Source organism: Pelmatolapia mariae, linkage group LG9 (assembly GCF_036321145.2).
Source record: "Pelmatolapia mariae isolate MD_Pm_ZW linkage group LG9, Pm_UMD_F_2, whole genome shotgun sequence".
NCBI lineage: Eukaryota > Metazoa > Chordata > Actinopteri > Cichliformes > Cichlidae > Pelmatolapia > Pelmatolapia mariae.
The window spans coordinates 5,469,438-5,491,386 of NC_086235.1; the positions used below are offsets into that span (position 1 = coordinate 5,469,438).

Consider the following 21,949-nt stretch of genomic DNA (forward strand, 5'->3'; position numbering starts at 1 on the left):
AAGTGACGTTAAAAGAAAAAGGCAAGAAAGAATTTAACATAATCTAATTTGGTGTTTCCCTCTTTTGTTTTCCTGTGTACACCAATGAACAAGATGTGTTTCACTCGGACATTTCAGCTTAAACTATATTTTCATTTTTCGTTAATAGTTTTATTATTTGATCATTGAATTTTATTGAATAAGTGCAATGAATATATTGTCCTATTTGAGCCAAGTAGCTTATTTCTCTCTCTCTCTCTTTTATTTATTTTTCTTTTCCGGCAAATGAACTCATATGTGTTTTCACACATTTAAACTGAGAGAGCCTGCGCCTTGGATCCACTGTCAGGGGACACAGAGCGGACTTGATTCTACGGAGAGCACAAAATCAGCTTCTAAGTGAAAGGATAAGACAGGTCCATTTCACTATAGATGCCCTCCAGAGCAAGATTAGCCAGACTCTGCAGGAACTGGAAACCCTTCTACCCTCTCCTATTCTAGAAGAGGTTTACAAGTTTGTGGACAAGGCTCAGTGGGCCCAACATTTTAAAGGAAAAGAAAGACAACGCAGGAAATTTCACACCTTGCTTTCGAAAACACTCACTCCTCAGTCTGAATTTAAACAACTCAGAGAAGAACACATGCCTGGGGACAGTCAGGAAAAATGGGTGAAGAACTTTTCAGACCGGAATCTCACTGAACCTGAAAAGAGGGTTTTAGCCAAAGGACTCAATTTTGCCATTTCTCCGCACCAGTTGCCCATAGTGGACCTCATCACAGCCACAGAAACCGCCATACGGATTAATAAATTATCACAGACAGAAGCAGAGCAAATCAGGATGAAAGTCTCAGCCACCCTCTCCAGTGCGAAAGTCCCTCCGTCTAACCTTACATTACAAGAAAAGAAGGCCGTCGCTTCCCTGAGCAAAGACCACAACATCACTATATTACCAGCGGATAAGGGAAGGTGCACCGTGCTCCTAAACACAACAGATTACCACACAAAGATCACTACTCTCCTCAGTGACAACAATACCTACAAAGCTTTAAAGCGAGACCCCACAAGCAGCTACAAAAAGAAAGTTATAGCTTGCCTTCAAGACCTTGAAAGGGACAAAATCAGTGACCGCCTCACATATCACTGCCTTTATCCAGGAGATGCCATACCCTGCATTTATGGACTTCCTAAAATCCACAAGGAAGGTGTCCCACTCAGACCCATTGTCAGTAGCATAAACTCAGCCACTTACAACAGCTCGAAACACGTTGCTACCATCCTTGCACCTCTCGTGGGGAACACCCCACATCACATCAAGAACTCCACCGACTTCACTGACAAGGTCCAGAAACTTACCCTGGATCCAGATGAAACCATGGTGTCCTTTGCTGTAGTCTCTCTCTTCACTTGCATACCCACCACGGAGGCAGTGGAGACTGTCAGAAAACGACTACAAGAAGACAGCTCCTTGGAAGACAGGACCAACTTCACACCCGATCAGATTTGCACACTGTTAGACCTCTGCCTTACCACAACATACTTCAAATACAACGAAGGCTTCTACAGACAAAAACATGGCTGTGTGATGGGCTCCCCCGTGTCACCTATTGTAGCCAACCTTTACATGGAGGAAGTGGAAAGGAAGGCTCTTGGCTCTTTTAAAGGGAGAGTACCCAGCCACTGGTACAGATATGTAGACGACACCTGGGTCAAAATCAAAACACAAGAAGTGGAATCCTTCACTGCGCACATTAACGCTGTGGATAAAAACATCAAGTTCACCAGGGAAGACACAAAGGATAACTGTTTGCCTTTCTTGGACTGCGCTGTGCACATTGAAGAGAATTGCAACCTCAACATCGAAGTTTACTGGAAGCCCACACACACAGACCAGTACCTCCTCTTTGACTCCCATCACCCTCTGGAACACAAACTTGGAGTAATCAGGACCCTACACCACCGGGCAGAACATGTTCCCTCTAAGCCTGAGGGAAAAAAGAAGGAACACACACACGTAAAGGAAGCACTCAAAACATGTGGTTATCCTAACTGGGCGTTCATAAAGTCAGCAAAGAGGCACAGAAAAGAAGATCAGACACCAGCGAGGGAGGATAAGAAAGACAGACGCAACAACGTTGTCATCCCCTATGTAGCCGGTGTATCAGAGAAACTCAGGAGCGTTTTCTCCAAGCACGACATCCCAGTGTACTTCAGACCCAGCAACACACTCAGACAGAAACTGGTTCACCCGAAAGACAAAACTCCTAAACACAGACTTAACAACGTGGTGTATGCTGTACAGTGCAGCGAGGAATGCCCAGACCTCTACATCGGAGAGACCAAACAGCCACTTCACAAGCGCATGGCACAACATAGAAGAGCCACCTCCACAGGACAAGACTCAGCAGTCCATCTGCATCTTAAGGATAAAGGTCACTCTTTCGAGGATGCCAATGTTCACATTTTGGACAGAGAGGACAGATGGTTTGAAAGAGGAGTGAAAGAGGCCATCTATGTCCACTGTGAGCGACCATCTTTGAACAGAGGCGGTGGTTTACGACACCAACTGTCTGCCATCTATAATCCAGTTTTGAGTTCCCTCCCCAGACGCCTTAATGCCCACTCACATCCTGGGCCATCTGACCTCAGGAAATCACATGACAAGGTGGGGCCAGGTTTCACAATGAGCTCACCCGAAACTCTGGCTGATTAGGTCCCACACCCGCTTTCACACCTTGGCTCATGTGATTAGAGGATCACCAGGGGGTCCTTTGTCCCTCTTTGGGGGGATACTCCCACTGGGTTTAAATCTGGGACTCTCCACCATTTGACCTTAGAACTGAAGAAGCTTCTCGGATGAGAGGTGAAACGTCTTCAAGCAACTCAAGAAGTCCAGATGCTTTTCTTTGCAAGCTCCTTAGTCTACCATGACCTGGATGACTGAGAACCTTCACAGACATAAACTGATGTTGTTATTTTACTCCTGTAGAGAACTACTGTTGACATCAGTTTTTACAAATCCATAATCAAGAAACACGAAGCAATTAATTATTTTTGTTTGTTTGTTTGTTTGTTTTGTTTTGTTTTTTAAGCGAGCGATACAAAGTCATCTCGGTTGTTTGGATGATTATATTCCAGCTTGATCCAAAAGTATGCAAAAAGAAATATGCGCATATTCAGTGAAACTGAAACAGGCCGCAATGCTGTAAACAGCCCGAGTGTGTTTAACAAACCGAGGTTGTCAAACCTGCATTTCAGCTTTGCTCCTGATCCGCACAGATCCACGTTTTTACACTCGTACGTGACAATCAGGGCCCGAAATCTCTCTGGATGTGCCCTCTGTACAAAAATGTTTATGCAACAACTAAAAAAAAAATTAAAGAAAACTAAACACCACTTTAATTAACAGAGAAATATTAATCGTTGCAGACTAACACAGCCCGCTGACGCCGGGGTGCAAACGGGAGTTCTAAAAAGTGTGTAAGAAAGAATTTGTTTCTGTAAGCTCTTCTTTTCTTAACTTTCATATTTTTTTAAATATTCTCTACAAATGTTTTAAAATGTTTCTCTGCAGTTAACCCATATGTTCACAGTCTACATTACCTGAAGCTTCCTTAAAGTTTCAGTCTTGATTTCCTTTTTCGGTGTGATCCACCGACTGCACCTGCCAAGATCTGACTTTACCTTCGACCAGTAAGTTTTAAAAATATATAAACGAAAATGGCTTAAAATCACTTTACCACCTATCGACCTTGATCCCATGTACACCTCAGCTATTAGAAATGTTTTTTGTTCATTTCAAAGTCCAGCAGGGCGGGGCCGACATGTACACGTCACCAGTATCAAACCCCTTTAGTTTATTTCGATTTATTGTTTTTTGCTTTTTTGTTTAATAAACTTTCAAATCTAATTTAAATCCAGTGTAAACTATTTTGCTAGTAAGAAAGAAAGATGCTACTTTCTAAAAGTATATGTTCGAAATGGGAGATTTGTATTTAAAGAAAGTGAAACCAAAAATACTGTATAATAACAAAGGCTGAGCTGTCTGACCGCTCCAGTAATTATGTAACAACAAATGCAGTTCCTGCTTTCTTCCTTTTTCAAGGTTTTGGAAAGCTCAAATAAACTGATGCACACACAGTCTTTCTGAGTTTTTTCTAAACTGTTATTAACTAAATATTTCAGACATTTTCTGGTCCAAATGATTGGACCCAGCACTAATCTCTTTAGAGCCATGAGTTCAGTTTGCTTTTCTATTTTTCAAAGCATACGGTGTCTGTGTGCTATGGTGGCCCTGAAAGGTCAAACGGATTGCAACTTAAGAAAAACACCAGTAAATTGGTTTCTGTCACTTCTGCAGCTGTTCCTTCAGATACTTGTGTTGCCACAAACACTGCAGGTTTTTTTAAAGTAAGCAGCATTTACTCAGTTTCTTTTGTATGTTTATTCATCATTTTTCTCATTGCTGTTTTTTTCTTTAGTTGTACTCCATTTCCACTTCTCAGGGCCACCATAATGTCATCTACAGGGCAGCAATATAGAAGCAAGAGCTCATATTTATCATGGGTCAGACCAACCACATGTCCCATATATGATAACCAGTTTGTTTCTTTGTTTCTTTCCGTTCAGTTTACTCACAAACTCTGTGTTTTATTTTCTGTCAAACTCATGTTAAATTGCTCTTTGGTGTTTTGCTCAGTGAAGGCAGGCTGTGAGAATGAATCAGGAAGGAGGAAGCTGTGAAGGAGAGCTGGAGGTCAGAATTACATGTCAGGGTTTTGGTAGCTGGCAGTCAGTCCTGATAGGAGGGATCACCTTCACTAAATACCTGTACAACAAAGCAGTATTGAGGCCTTATTGATTTATCTTGAGCTGCAGCCCTGAGTTTTATGTTTTATGAAGGTGGTTCAGTTTTTCCTGGGATGCCATTTTAACTTGTGGTCAAGATAAGAGATCCATATAAATGCCCAGGGACCAATCGGATTTGTAAAAAATAGCATCACCTGGAATAGTGAGAGGCAAGATCCCTCAGACCTCAGTGGGTAGATAGTGTCTAATGTTTTAAGAGCATTAGAAGTTTTTGTATTCACCTAAGAAACATCAGGAAAAAATATCAGTTCGTAGAAGCAACATAATACTCACTAATTTAAATTAAGTTATTATTTATACATATCAATATAGGTGAGCTTTTATTAGGTTTGATAGTTGACCAAGTCTGTGTGTTTTGTTTCTTACAGATAAGCATTCATCTAATGGAATCACAGGTTAGAACAATGTAGCTTTAATACTGAGATTTGCACAGTCAGCATTTTTGGAAGAGCAGTGGTGAATGCATGTCATTCTAAAAGTGCTGCAGCAAAGTTTAAGGCTATAATTTACTCAATCTTATGTGCCAACTAAGCGCAAAACAGTTGCCTGCTACTCCCTCAGTGGTTGATTGTCCTGTTTATACTGGTTCATCCTCCACACAAACATCACAAGACGCTCATTCTCGAGTTACTTAAAGTTTTGCGGGAGACAGTCTGTATTTCTGCGTGACAATGTATACATGTGTGGTCTGTTCATCAGGGATTCCCAAAAGCTGACTCTGTCTGCACCACAACGGGTAAGTGGCAACTCGTCAAAAAAAAAAAAAAGAGGACGTGGTAAGTAAGTAAAGAAATGTTCATGCCACAAATAACCACAGCATAAACACCTGTTTCCTTAAAACTCAGATGTTAATCAAAAACAAGAAAAATATGAATACAATTAAAAGTTTTTGAACTGTACATTGGAAAACTTTTAATCTTCTTCTGTTACTCCATTTGATCATCCAATTAAATATTATCATCAGAGAAGCAGAAAGACCCTGCATGTGCGATGCGCTTAGCTTTGAGCCCCAGAAACAATCAACAGATGCTGAAAGATGCTGATCTTATTGAGTTTCATGCAAACAACACGAGACACTCATGCTCCACTCAAAGTTTGGCATGTAAAAGTCTGTTTCTATGTGGCAATGTGGTTTGTTTGTCAGGGATTCCAAAAAGCTGACACTGGTCACATCAAAACGGGTTAATCTATCACTTTTAAAAAAAAAAAGAGGACATTGTTTAAATAAGTAAAGAAATGTTCATGTCACAGGCAACCACAAACTATGTAAACACTTGTTTAAATCAAAAAGAAGAAAAATATGAATATGATTAAAAGAAAGATTTCGAAGTCTGTATTGGAGAACCTACTTTAAAAACATTTGGACTATTCTTGTGATTCTTGCTCCCCACAAATATTTTTAAATTCTCAACAATTAAAATCAGATGTCCTCTGGTCTTCTCTGAATAAAGCTTGATTTGATTTCTCAGCTACACATGTCCAAATTCAATCATTGGGATTTTCTTCTGTTTATTTAAAGCCCAGTTGATGGACACGGTCCTGCTACATTACCAACATCACGCACTTATTGTAGTTTGGGAGTTTCTTGTTTTTGTTTAAAGAGGAAAAAAATAATAAAAGACCAAAAACATTCATCAACATTTAATTTGGGAAAATTATAGATTAACAAAGAAGCAGAACATAAACATCATCTTTTAAAATACTCTAAACATAATACAAATGAAGACTGAAGGTAAAAGCTACATTTTCTACGTGACTCATGATGAACGAAACAAAGCAAATATCAAAACGTTGTGCTGTTGAGCAAAATCATATTGTTGATTAAAAACCTTTCTGATTTTTCACTTCATATACTTAAATTCTAATTTAAACTCTAAAAAGGTTTTCAGAAACATTTACATACACAGAGAGCTGTGTATGTAAATGTTTCTAAAATATTGCATCACTTAAATTAAACTCCTGAATAATCAAACTGTTAAATGACTGAATAGTAAAAAGTTCTTTGAGAAGTTATGTTGTGATATTTCAATATCAGATTCCCTTCAGAAGCCTTTAGAAATAATGTAACATCGCTGGCTTCCTCAGTCCATTACAGCAACATTATTTAAGGTCAAACACACTCAGCTAAAATTCTGATTTCACAGCGCATCTTGTGGGCACTTGTGGGAAGTTGTTTTGCTAGAGCAAACTGGAAAACTCTAAAATGGCACAGCATTCAGGTGGGAAGGAGGAAGTGCCACCAGGAATAAAAAAGACTTCCCACAATCTGTTTGAAAGATTTGGGTTATGGCAACCCAATAGACAACTTACTGGGTAAGTCAGATCTTTTTTTTGTTTGTTTGTTTTTTGTTTTAATTAACAAAATACATAAGAACACCAAAAGTTTACAGTTTCCAAGAAGAATTTCAAGCCAAGACAAGAAATGAACCTCTTAACTCTTAATTGAACTTAACAGTTCTTTAACTGAAACCGTTTAACTCTTCTGTTTATTATTATTATTGATGTTATTATTAGGGCCCGAGCACCGAGAGTGCGAAGGCCCTATTGTATCTGCTCCGTATCTGCTCCGTTTATTATTATTATTATTATTATTTTATTTTTTTTTTTTTTTTTTTTTCATTTAAATGAATTGCCTTTTTGAGGGCTTTAACATGCTCAAAAACTCATGAAATTTTGGTGAAAAATTTTGTATTTTAATGGTTTCACATATGAGCACTGGGAAATGGCTCTAGAGCGCCACCTATGCCTTGTTAAATGCAGCCCTACGAACACATGGTTTGAGCTACATGTATGAAATCTGGCACACATGTGTACCATGCCAAGACGAACAAAAAAGTCACTGGGACCATTGACGCAAACCCAACAGGAAGTCCGCCATTTGCAAGTGAAGGTGACATTTTGGCTCTAATTTTGCCATTTCCATGCCTCGAACTTTTTCGAACTCCTCCTTGGGATTTGGTCGTATAAGCTTCATATTTGATCAGTGTCAACTACACACCTGGGCCATGTTAAATTGCGGAGCTTTTGAGTTTTCGCGATACGGTGAGGCCGTGGCGCCACGGCGAATTTCGATGACTCGCCATGAAAATCTTATTGCCTCTCATTCTGTCATACATGGTCCGACCTGGACCAAAGAGCACACATATGATAAGGCTCCACCCCTGAACATATTTCAACTGCCATATTTGACACCAGGGACAGCGCCACCCAGTGGGAACAGGAAATGTCATGTTTTACACTTTGGGGTACAGTATTGTGATGGGGGACATCTGCAGCCTCAAATTTCTCCAGGAAAGCCTTAAGGAGTTGGTCTTGGGTTACAATGAAAACTGTGACTTTTCGCGAAAGGGTGTGACCCCAGCAGCATGGCGAACATTGATGTCTCGCCATGAAGAAACAAATTAGTATAACTCAATGAAATCCAGTCTGATCAGTACCAGACTTTACAGGCATGATGTCAGACCTGCCCTGAACAGATTGATGTGCCCATTGTCAGGAATACATAGAGCGCCACCTAGTGGCAACAGGAAATGTCATGTCTTTCATTTTGTTGTACTGATTTTCACAGGTACATCGTGGCCACCTCAAAAGCGGTGAATATCACCATCAGTCCTTTATGATGCTTCAGTGCAAAAATTGTGATTTTAAACTGAACGGTGCACCCTGGTGGGAAGGCGGTTCACCATAAAAAATGCAGTGCTTTTGAGGGGCTTGGAAAGTTTAAAAAGCCTTGAAATTTGGCGTACACCACCAATCTGATGAAGGTTTTCTTGTTATCTGATCGCTTTCCTTGAATAGCGCAAAATGGCTCCACTGCGCCCCCTACAAAATTTCAAAACAACAGCCCCTGCTCTGTGTTTTATGTATGAGTCTGAAACCTGGTAAGCTTATGGAAGATATCAAGATGTAGAAAAACATCTCTTGGAGCAAAATCCCAAATCCAACAGGAAGTCAGCCATTTTGAAATTAATGTGTAATTTTGGCGATATTTTCCCCTCTTTTCAGGCACCGTTCTTTGACGAACTCCTCCAAGGGATTTCATTAGATTTACGCGATCTCCAGTGCGTAGAATCCAAAGACCTTTGTGATGTTAAATTGTGAAGCTTTTTACGTTCAGGGAAACGGGGTGGTCATGGCGGCACGTGGAGTTTCAATCCCTCGCCGAAATGCAGTAATCTGCTGTCACTCAAAAACACAATGTCCAATCTCTCCCAAAGGTCGCAGGCATGATGAGACTCGAGCTCGGAAATGTTTGTTATGCCATTTGTCAGTAATGGTTAGAGCGCCACCTAGTGGGACGACTATAATAATGGTTGAATTAGATGAAATGTTAGCTGGTGGTTAAATGCATGAATTCCATCAATGTGACATCAGATCGGACGTGCTGGTTTTAGGTGTTGGGCGTGGCTCGACGGGCTGGGGTGCGAGGGCCCTCGTATCGCTGCTTGCAGCTTTAATTGTTGTTGTTAGTATTATTATTGTTAATCATATATTTTGTTAAATTACTTTTAAAGCAAATTTTGAAGTGTTGAGAGCAAAATTTCAGCACCAGCCAGTAAGTTTTCACTTAGTTTTAAAGTTGAGCGACCACGGGGAACTTAACTTAGACCAGGACACTTGCAGAAAAAATACTTACATTGTGGGTAGAGTGTAGAGATTACTTTGTGTGATGATGAGGAAAATCTGGATCCAAAAGCAGACTTCTGAGGGAGTTGTTCCAGATGGCTGCTTTGCCCTCTTGCTTCCCATCTACCAGGACAAACTGTCCCACTGCCATTGAATCCTCTATTTTCTTTCTCTGCAGATTTCCATGAGCCGAGTGAAATATCCAACTCTGTGAATCGCTCTAAGAGATTCCTGTCACTGAGAACAACAACAGAAGGATTTAACACGAGAAACAAGTTCACCTGACACGATGCCAAAAGGCTGCTTTGAAGAGTTTACACCTATCATCGCTGCTGATGAGTCTGATGATGAAACCTACCTGTTCCAGTGCTCCAGTGCAGGTCTGTACCAGTGCAGTGTGACCAGCCTGGTGTTTGACATGCAGGGAGAAGGAGACGTGGTTTACAGGACTGTCCCTTGGAACAGGAGGCTGCTGGCCCAACACCACAAGAAGCCTGCAGGACCCCTGTTTGACATTAAATGTCAGCAGCAGTCTGTGTGTCAGCTTCATCTCCCACACCGTGAGGTCATCTCCACAGGTGGAGGTCGGTCCTTGAAGGTCGCTCATGTGGATAAGCTTGAAGATATCGAGTTTATTACCCCTCACCAGATAACAGAAACTCACGTTGTTATAAGCATCACAGGGTTTTCTTGTTATGGTATTGTCAGAGATGACACTTCTCCCCCTGGCCCAGTCCAAGCTTTGATTCTCCTCTTCTACAAACCTCCAGTTGATCCTGATCCCAGGTCTGTCCTCAGTGTGTTGTTGGTGCCGAGGAATGTAGTGATTCGCCATGTTAAGCGTGCCAGGAGGGAATTAAATGGTGAAGAGATGTACATAGACATACCCTCGAGATGTAGTCTGTTTCCAAAGCAGGTTTACACTTTGTCCACTGCTCCCGATGATGACCTGATTGTAGTTCAACCAAATGAAGCAGAGTTTCATGACGAGTATTTTAACAGCTCAGTTCCATCATTCCAGGTGATTTTCAACAGAGTCATTACAGATGTTAACCTGAGTCTGACACACCAGAACAGCCCCAGCTGTGTCTGGAAGAGTGAGGTTTGTCTTTTGCCCAACAGAGTGAGAACATTGAGTCTCCCTCCAAATGAGAAACTGTTAAATGTACGGAGCTCATTTATTAAAGGGATATCAGCACCTGTTCTCAGCAGTCTGATGGACAAACTGCTGGAGAAAAAGGTGATAACTGATGCTGAGAGGGAGGAAGCAAACGTAATGCCAAACAGAAGTGACAGAGCTCGTTTTGTTATCGACACTGTGAGGAACAAAGGTGAACGTGCCACTTCACAGATGATTGAGTCTCTGTGTGAGCTTGACTCCTTCTTCTGTGAGTACCTTGGGCTGATTTAAGGCATCTGGTAAATCTCGATGAATTTTTTTCAGGCGTTAGTTACAACATCAATAATCAAAAGTGATCCAGTGTCACTGGAATACATATACCTGTGTGTCGCAGTGACTCCATCTTAGTTTGATCGAAACAGGACTGCTCCATCTTTTTTTATATTTAAGCAAAGTTGGATCCAGCCTTTTTCTTCAGACTGAAACTGGCTATTAATATTAATGTTGCATGGTTGATAGTAATAATGAACATATAATAATAATATCGTTAGTTTAATCTGAGATTTCCTTTGACTGCATATAGTGAGTAAAAAAATTTGCAACGCCACACTAACGCCACATTTTATCTGCATAATTAGAAACAGCTTTTAACAGAAATACAAGATTGTATAAAGAAAATCCGACAGTTAATCCATTATTTTTGTTTTTTTTTAACTCCTAAAATTAAAAGCAAATGTCTGCACTTTAACATAATATTAAACACATATTTGCAACTTTAATGTGTTTCAGCTAAAAAAAGAAACTAAAATTGTTATTGTCCGGTAATTTCCTTACGTATCTGTATGTATTTGATCTATCCTGCGTCCATCTCACCGACTGCATTGTTTCTTAATGAGGTTAAAACAAACAGCAGGAATTTGATCTTGTTGGCCCCAAAATATCTGATGTGATTGTTTATTGTTGTCAAGTCTTAAAATATTTTGCATTTGTTCAACATTTGTTCACTTTATGATTCACTATTCACAGTAAATTTGACTTGAATCCAACTTGTTTCGAGTACTAAATGCTTTATCTGAATCAACTGCCCTATAATTAAAAAAGAAAGAAAGAAAATAAATTACTTGTGCATTTTTTTTTCTATGTAATGAAGTTTGGCTGATTTTCCTCAAAGTGACACTGAAGGCCTTCACACACTGCACCCATGTGAACATTTCAGACGGTTCGTTATGTGGTTCTGAATCTCTGTGAACTATTAGAAACAGCAACATGAAGATGGATAACATTCTTAGCAGCACCTTTAATCTCCACACAACAAAAATAACACTTCCTGTGTGCAGCCCCCATGAGACTTCCCTAGCAAATCAGAAGCCAGGAAATCCTAGACTCAGGTAACTGCAGCATTCAGTACGTACTTATTACTGCTTTGAAAGTGCATGTAAACATTCAAATATGTAAACATGTAAATATCAAAACATGTAACCATTAAATGTAAAACAAAATGGGTACATAACTAGCTCTATAATCCTCATAAACACTGTGTTGTGTATCAAATGACATAAATTTACTTCACAAAACTTTACAAAATTATTTGTTCTTCGTGCAGCCGTTTTCACCGACTGCCTGATTTCACTGGATGAATTTGTAGCATTTATTTTGTGGACCAAGCTCGAGTTTCCCAGGTTAACAGATCTCACCAATCAGCTCACTGCACAAGTGCTCTCGTGAATCAAAATGTGCATCAACACTGAATTTACAAGGAGAAGAAACAGTTAAATAACACATAAATAACACTAATTATATCAGACACACAGCTAGACGCTGCTCAAGGTTGTCTCTGAAAATATTTCTCTGCCTGAGATGTGGCCTCAACTTTGTCAAGAAGAGCTCAAACTGTCCCATTAAGATCCTGAAAGCAGTTTTGATTTAGCTTCAACTCCCCGAAAAAACTATGAAATTCTCCCACCTGCTTCCTTCTCCTGATAATCAGATGAACTCAGAATCTGTTTTCTTCTACAGAAAGTTCAGAATGACCCCAAATAACACGGGCTCCAAAGCAGCAGAATAACATAAGAAAAAAAAGAAGAAAAACAATATAGAACTGGAACACAAACCCTTCACAAAACCGGAAAGAAATCATGAAGCCACAGAAAGTCAAAACCTTTGCCTAAGACCCAGGACCAAGACATATTCATTTTAAACTGAACTGAAGGATGAGACAAAAATTCCCAAAACATCTTTTTGGCTTTTTTATTTTGCAAACACAGCTGCACAAAAGAACAGTGTGTCTACCTTCATCTTCACTGTGGTTTATGAGATTTTCTCAGCTTTAACCGCAAAACCCTCAAGTCATCACTGTTCTCATATGCAGACTGGCCATCGTCTGGTTTCCACCACGAATGTCCATCTATGTGGCTCTTTCACTTTAGTGCCCAGTTTTGATTTTAACAGCCAGTTTCATTTCACTACAAACAAGGTTTCTATATGTAAATGACGTGACAGTTTCACATTTTTGCAAGACAAAAGTAATTTTTATTTATTATGGGACACATTTCACATTTCACATTCCATGCAGTACATGGTTAAACATTTCTTTGTTTTTCACGGACCTGACCTGGCTTCACCTTTAATTTTTTCAAACATTGAGCATGACAATGGTTCAATAAATATTAACATTTACAAATTAAAAACACATGTTTGAAGATAGAAATATGAACTTATCCTTGACATCACTGTTGATGACTCTTATGATGAAACCTACCTGTTCCAGTGCTCCTGTGCAGGCCTGTACCAGTGCAGTGTGTTTGTCATGAAGGGAGAAGGAGACGTGGTTTACAGGACTGTCCCTTGGAACAGGAGGCTGCTGGCACAACAGCTGCACTGTACAAGCAGTGAATGCCACCGGCCCCTCCCCTATCTTTGCTGTGCGCTCACGAAGCTTCTATAAAACAAATGTAGGGTGAAAGTGGAGGAAAGGTGCAGCTGAAAAAGTGAGGGACAACCATAAAAAGAAACTAAAAACAGCAGGCGTGCTTAGTTTTATACTGGCGCATGTGCCTGCTTGGGATAAACGTTCAGTAATTTCAGTAATAACAAGTTCCAAACCAAACAACTGATTTGCTGCCCGAAGCAGCAGGTAAGCCAGGCGTTGAAGCTGGGATAAAACATGCAAAACTGCCGTTAGCCATTGTCACGTGACTTGGGAGTTTTGAACCACACCAGAGGTTCATGCAAATTTCTTTTGAAATGCAATTTCCACTGGTGTCCGCGAAGAACACGAGACATCGTCACGTGACTTAACGTTATGCGCGTCACAGTCTGTACATCTGCGTGACAGTGTATACACGTGCGGTCTGTTCACCAGCAAAACGGGAGAATGTCATCACTTTTTCAATAAGAAGACATGGTTTGAAGTAAAATAATGAAATGTTTATGTCACAAACAACCATGAACTATGTGAAGTGTTTGTTTAAACCTGGATTTTAATAAAAGAGAAGACAAATAGGAATAAAATTAAAATTGAGAGTTTGAACTGTACATTCGAGAGTTAAAAATTATTATAATATTTAACAATATTTGGACTCGACTTGTGATTTCTGCTTTCCACGAATGTTTTTAAATTCTCCAGAATTATGTTTTGACTAAAGCTGTAATTTGACTTGATCTCCCAGCTGCGCCTGTCCAAGTTATGACTTTGCTCTGTAAGCTTTGTAAAAAGAATAAAGAATAATAATAAAGATTTTCAGGAACAAAGAAGTTTCTAGTTATTTTTAATCATCCATCTTTATTCCATGTGCAAGTTAGGTATTATGAAAAGTTTCTGTTTACGGTAATCTTAAACGTATGTTCCTACCACCACCATCATCGCCATCATGATATGTTTTTGGAGGTTTGTTTTTTGTTTTTTGCATAATGAATGAAAAACAAACAAAAAATGATAACAATTTTACAGTAAAAATACAGACGCTAATTAACATATATTTTCCTTTTTAGTTTCACAGTGAAAATATAAAGAATCATGTTACTTATGAATGAAACTGAAAGAAAAACGATGACGTGTCCTGTTATGTATAATCATACTGTTAGTGAGAAGCTGTCGTGTTAATAATAATAATAATAATAATAATAATAATAATAATACATGTTATTTGAAGGCACCTTTCAAAAACCCAAGGTCACCTTACAAAAGAACAAAGTTAATAAAAGAAGCAATGGTCATAAAATACATAAATAAGTTAAAATCACAAAACAGAACTTGACAACAAGATAAAATCAGCACCAAAGAGAATTAACCAGTTTAAACACGTTTTTTGAGCTGTGACATAAATGTGGGAAGAGAGTCTATATTTCTTATGGCTGGAGGAAGAGAGTTCCAGAGACAGTGGTGATATCGAGGTCACACAAATAGGTCACACAAATAGGAAGGAGCAGATTTATGGATAATGCACTTGTACATGAGCAGATTCAAAAGTTTATCCTGGCTTCTATGGGCAACCAATGAAGCGCCTGAAGAACTGGGGTAATATGAGCTCTTGACGGAGTACAAGTTATGACCCGAGCTGTGGAATTTTGAAGAAGTTGGAGTTTATGAAGGGAGCCTTTAGGGAGACCAAATAAGAGGGAATTGCGGTAATCAGTACGCAACGTAATAAGACTATCCACAGGAAGGCAGCAGCATGGAGAATAAGGAAGGGGCCGAGTCAGTTAATATTACGTAAGTGGAAGTATGCAGAACGGGTTATGTAATCAATGTAAGATTCGAATGAGAGAGTATTATCAAGTATGACACCCAAACTCTTAACCTAAGGGGAGGAAAGGGTGGGAGAACTTTCAATGTTAATGGAAAAACTGTGGGATTTGGATAAGATAGAGGCTGTACCAACAAGTAAAACCTCTGTTTTATTATTGTTTATTTTAAGAAAATTGGAGGACAGCCAGGATCTAATCTCAATAAGACAGTTTAAGAGGGAAGTAGGTGGTAGGGATGAATTGAGTTTAGAAGAAATGTAGAGCTGGGTGCCTTCAGCACAACAGTGAAAATTTATATTATATTTTCGAAATATATGACCAAGAGGGAAAATGTAAATAATGAATGAAAGTGGCCCTAATGCTGAACCCTGAGCAACACCAGCAAAAACAGAATGGAGACTTGAAGAGGGATTTAAACTGAGTGCGGTCTGAGAACAGGAGGTGAACCAGGCTCAAAAGAGATTCATGATGTACTAGTTAGCACTCTGGAATTTGAATCCAGTGGTCTGAGTTCAAGTCTCGGTGAAACCTGGTTTTTGGGAGTTGAAACCATCGTGGTGATGTTTCTCTTTTGCTACGATGAGATTCATCATGTGTTGATAAAAACGCCGACTTGCCTGAGATTACTTGAGACTTGATTTGTGACTTGAGGATAAAGACTTAAGACTTACTTTAGACTTGCTACAAAATGACTTGGTCCCACCTCTGGTTGAAAGCACTGGAAAAGTCAAAAAACATGACCCTCACAGTGCTCGCCAGCTGGTCCAGATGAGCAGATAGATGATGGCGTCCTCTGTTCCGAGACGAGGCTGATAAGCAAATTGAAGGGGATCCAGATGTGGTCTGACAATGGTTCACAACTGGTCCAGGTCAAAATGGCAGACGCCCCCGAGGGTGGCAGAGAAAGACTGAGCTAATATCCCGTGGGACTTCCAGACACAGACGGACAAAATGGTGGTGGCTAACAAACCAGCCATAGTGGTGGTAGACAAACAGAAGACATTAGTGATAGTGACATAAGCGGTTCCTAATGACAGCAAAATGATCTGTGTGAGGCTACTAAAGGTAGTGGATTACAAAGAGCACAGGTAACTATTACACATGTAATACCTCTGCATTGCAGTGGCATTCAAGTATAATAATAATAATAAACACAATTGCAATGTTTTGGTTCTATAACATTTTTCTATCATTATTTTATTATGGATTAGGTGCAAGAGTTGTGGATTTTCCTTAGATGGACAGCAAGTGGAGAGTGATAGATGAGATAAGGAGATGAAAGGAGGAAGAGAGGTAAAGAGTGATTCACAGTCAGCGTCCAATTTATTTTCCACAGTTTTTTGAATCTCTTGCCTTATGGTTCAAAGTGCTGTCACCAATCTTTGCGTTTTATTATTACCTCATAATACTTGTTTAATCAGCTACCATCTCTCCTATAGAAATTTTAATGTCTACAGTCTCAGATCAGCACAGCTCTGCCCTCCAGCATATTCAGCAGTAGGAGCAGCAGCAACCCCTCAACAGCAACATCGTACCCATCAGGTAAAACTTAGCCTACATAGCCTACTGATTACAGTGATATAGTATGATGAGATTTGATATTAGATTCTTGATGAATGTGGGCTGTTGTTATTCAGCCTGGTTCAATGAGTACCCACCCCTTCAAACACCTCTGCACAGCCCTGCTCAGGTCTTGTATTTACGAAAAATATATCCAAGAGGAAGAAGGTAGATAATGAAAAGAAGGGGCCGCAGGACAGTTCTCTGGGGCATGCCAGCGACCAGAGGAAAGGGCTGAGAAGTCGAATAAACTGAAAGCAATCAGACAAGTAGGATTTAAACCAGGCTAGTGGAATATGGGAGAGATTGATGGAGGGTAACATACTGAGGAGAATTGAGTGAGAAATAGCATCAAAAGTGGCAATCAGATCGAGAAGAATAAGAATGGAGAGTACACCAGACTCAGCTGCCATGAGATGACCGTTGGCTAGTTTTATAAGTGCTGTTTCAGTGCTATGGAAGGAGCGAAAACCTATTCATACAAATTGTTATTACTTATTCAAGAATTTTTGATGGAAATGGTAAATTAGAGATAGGATGAAAATTATCAAAATTATTGGGATTTAAACCTGTTTATATGGCTTAAATATCACTGCACATGGGCAAAAATGTAAAAGTCCCTGTCAAGCATGTTTTGTTCTCAGTGTCAGACCTGTTTGACTGCAGGCTACAGAACAAAGAGTCACATTCCTTCTGAGACACAGACACAAACATTCTATGCAGTTCTTCAGTTACAGCTTCACATGTGTTTTGTTTTCATTGGCTTTGTAAATAAATTCTGTTGAACAGATTTGCTGTTAGAATTGTTTATTTGTTGTTTTATTCTTGTTGTTTTTGCTAATCCATAAAAGATGGAAACTTTAAGCATTCTTTAAAACTCAAGATACCTCTATCTGTTTACCACAATCGCAGGAATCTTCCTGTCATGATGACACGTTGCAAAAACCTGATTTGTCAGCAGATTTTTAATCAACCTCCTATCTTGTTTAAATAGACATTTAAATATATTAATTTATTTTATTGTTGTATTCATTTTAATAGTATTTTAATTTGATTGTTGCTTACTGTTATGCAAGAAATGTATTTTTAACATAACTAGTTAAAAAAAGAACTATGCATCTATTTCTTTTATTTTTTTCAAATTTTCAAACGTACATTCTGGCTCCTGGTGCATCAGTAAAAACTTCACTATGAAAACATCAGCACTTGCAAATACAAAACACACACGTCAGTTAATTAAGACAGATAGAAAGTTTTAGCTCAGATTTTTAATTATATTCAAGCATTATGCACAGATGTAAAATTATAAACACATTCAGCGAAATTAAAACAGGCTGTAAACTGTAAACAGACTGTTTTTAACAGACTGACATGCCTCATTGCTGCATTTCACCTTCGCTCAGACAGTCTCTGCTCCTGATCAGGACAGAGCCAAAGTTTCATTCTCTGCTTTCATTTTTTATCATGTACATAACCATCAGCCATCAGCTCCCCTAGGATCTTCAGACATGTCACTCACCTGACACTATTAGAGAAATTATATCAATTATCAATAAGAGGTTTCATATTTCAATCCATGCGGCATATATGTTTAGTCTTTTTATTTAATTATTCATTTTTGCAAATGATTTGCATATATAAAACTGAATGTAGCGTGTATGGCCTCTAGAGGGCAGTCTTGAATCAGGACAAGATTTGGAACGGTTTAAAATCCTCATTTGTTCTCATCATTTACAACAATTAGACTCTCTGATGTTTTTCAGCAGTTTTATGTTTCACAGTCTTACTTTCAGAGAGATTATTATACCATCAGGCTTGTTCTGTATTAAGTAATTAGTCTAGAGGACACATACAGTTGTATGAAAAGGGAAGCTGAATTCATGGCTCTAAAGAGACATATATATATTAGTCAATCTGATCAGAAAATGTAGAAGATTACCTGTTTAAAATATGAATTTAATTTGAAATGAAGGGTTTTTTTCTGTTTTATTATTCATGCAGAATCAATAAATTATTTTCCAGATTGTCAGAAGTTATTTAACCAAGTAGGTATTTTAAACACATTTAACTTCAAATTTCATAATGTCTGCTTTGTAAAAACTATTAGGTTTTACACAATAAAGTTTTGTTACTCTTTACTGTTTTTGCTGTTTGTCACTGAATTGTCTCTCCTGTTGTGTATAGTACTCCTAGTATCATAACTTGTTTGTTTTTTTTGTTTTTTTGTTTTTTATAAACCTGTCCCGTTTGGTTCTTTTGCCATCAGAATTATTGTCTAAAGGCGAAGAAAGATGCCCAACGGATTTACTTTACCAAATGGACCATCCCAGCCTTGCCGTAATGGTCCATTTGATTTACCTTTTATTGTTTATTTTATTTTATTTTTATTTTTTTTACTTGCTAGATACGGGACAGGGGAAAAGAAAAGGGAGAAAGAAAGAGGGGGAAAAAAAAAAAAAAACAGCGGAGAAGAGGGACGGGGATAAAGGGCAAAAAACAAAAACCAACAAAATAAGCAGACAAAAAATACATATATCGATCACCTGGATCACCTGTTGAGAAAGAAAAAAGAAAACAAGCAGAAGAAAACGAGAGTAATAGAATAAACAACATCACAATGATATATGGGAATATAACACTACATACTTAATATTAAACATTATTGTGCAGCACGTAAGATCGACAGCGCACAGTGTGCTTTGAGGTAGGAGCCAAAAAGGGTGTAGTTTGTGTGTGTGATCACCTGTGTGTACACCTGTGAGCATGAGCGCGCTTGTATTTAAAAGGTTCCTTAATGTAATGATCTGCTAGAGGGTGTGGGGGGCCACAGTCCCATCCTCCAGGGCATGAAGCAGGTATGGAGGAGATCAAAACTCCAGACATCCAGAGGCCCCCAGAACACAAGAGACCAAGGAAGACCAACAGAGGGGCAGCCGCGCCACTGTCCCAGAAAGAGCTGAGGAGAGTCCCAGATGAGGGATCACTCAGCAGCCGCGGAGCAGAAGCCAGGGGGGGTTGCAGTGACGTGCCCGTGAGCTCCGCCGGCAGCCAGCTGTGCCTGAGTGACCGAGCCCCAGGCCGAGAGGCCGAGGGCACCCCACCCCCAAAGTGGCCCGAGCGAGCCCCAGGTTCCAGGCCCCGATAAGCAGCCATCAAGGAGTGAGCCGGTGTGTACCCGGACGCCCACCCCCGGACACAAAGAACCACCAACGCATCGATGTCTGAGGGCGTCTGCCACCGGCAGGGGAAGTGGTGGGGGGAGATAGGCCTCCAAACCTTGGAGGGCCTGAGATGTCCCCAGAGAGGTGGCGTCTGATACCCAACCTGACATATAGACACAGACATACAGGCACACTCAAATACAAACATCCATTCCCACCCTCATGCTCTCATAGGCAATTACTCCACACTCAACCAACGTGGAGACAGACATAAAGAGACGCTGTACACACAATCACACTCCCCAAGCGTACTCTAAGAACCGGGTCTAGGTACCCTTGCCCCTGGAGGGGGAAACTGCACCCAGACCCAGGTGGTGTTACCCTTTTCCCTGCAGTGGGGAGAAGCAGACTGCCCCGACTCCACAGCAGCAGGGAGGCCCCACACACCAGACCCCAGTCGGACGGCCAACTCCTCCTCCTAGCCCCCCCGCTCCAGCAGGCCGCAGAGACTGGGGGTGTGAGAAGACTCCAAACCTCCCTCTACCCGCTCATATGTAGTGTTGATGCATATGTGTTCTAAGGTGCAATTAAAACCCAGGAGGGCATGGAGCTACCTGCCAGAGAGCAGCAGGTAAGCGCATAGCCCCTCCTGATAGCCCTCAATGTCTACGTGTATTTAAAATTGAGAGGTGGGCAACGACGCCAGGGGTGAGGTAGTACACCCTGATGGTCTTCTGGATGCCGTGTAGTGTGCCCACCTCCAAGGTCCTATATGTGTGTGTTATGAGAGTGTGAGTAATGTGAATGTCTAAGTTGTGAGATAAAATTGAGGCAGAGGCAGCCAGAAGGGGACAGAGGGGGGGGGATGCCTCCTCTGCACCCTGGTGACACACCCCTACCCCAAGGCCCTGCATGTGTGGGTGATTGTGGTGGAGCGGGAAGAGGGAGGCAGCTGGAGATGGGGAGGGAAGAAAGGGAGGGGCAAGTGACCCCTCCCTGGGGCCAGCTCCCCCGCTGACCCCAGTAGGCACCCCCATGCTCTGCAACCCGCCAGGGAAAGGGGGCCCAGGCCCATCCGGACCAGGGCCCAGTGCAGCAGCACCGCCCGGCCCCACAGAGCCCGGGACAGCCCACCCGACCCCACTACAGAGAAAACTGCACCCACCCCATCATCCACTCATCTTCCAGACTACACAAGACAATAGACGCCCAGGCTGAGATCTTCCTCCACCTCTCCTATATCTCCCCCTCCTGCAGAGAGAATTCCTGAGGAGAGGAAAGCTCCTGCAAGATGTGACAACCTCCCCCACCAGTTGAAGAGTCCCCCAGGTGGCTCGATGCACTGGCGGCGCCCCGCGCCAGGACTGGGCCCCCATATACCCACCCGCCCACAACCCCAGCAACACACCAACCAGGACCCGAGCCCCCGAGGCCCGGCCAGGGCCCCAGCCCAGAGACGGAGCGCCCCCAGAACCTCACGCCCGTCCCGGACCCACCCAGGGGCAGCCAGGCTACCAGGTCAGTAACCCACGTCCGTCAGCACAGACCCTCCCCTAGCCCCGCTGCACGCAGCCACGAGGAAACCGTCACCTAAGAGCCAACAGAGCCCTTAATTGGCCATGACCGCTACCCCGGGTTGAGCCCCCCAAGGAAGATGCTCCTGGGGAACCCCCCGACGCCCTAAGCCTGTCCCTGCCCCCACACCAATCACAACAGTGAAGGCGGGACCAAACTATGACCCCCCACCCCCACTAGGTGATGGAGCTGATCAAAGGAGCCCAGAGCAATTGATCTGATGTGGTGGCAGAGGCTGTATCAAGACTAATGTAATCTAATAGATAATTTCTATACTGGTTAGAATTAAGATTATTTTTATTTTTCCAGTTCATG

General features: G+C 41.0%; 1 protein-coding gene across 1 annotated transcript; it reads left to right on the forward strand.

The window, feature by feature from the left end:
- The first annotated feature begins 9,761 nt into the window (after positions 1-9,761).
- On the forward strand, positions 9,762-10,883 carry LOC134635078 (NACHT, LRR and PYD domains-containing protein 1a-like). Its single transcript, XM_063484591.1, has one exon. The coding sequence runs from the start codon at positions 9,762-9,764 to the stop codon at positions 10,881-10,883; it is 1,122 nt and encodes a 373-aa protein (XP_063340661.1).
- The last annotated feature ends 11,066 nt before the right edge of the window (positions 10,884-21,949 follow it).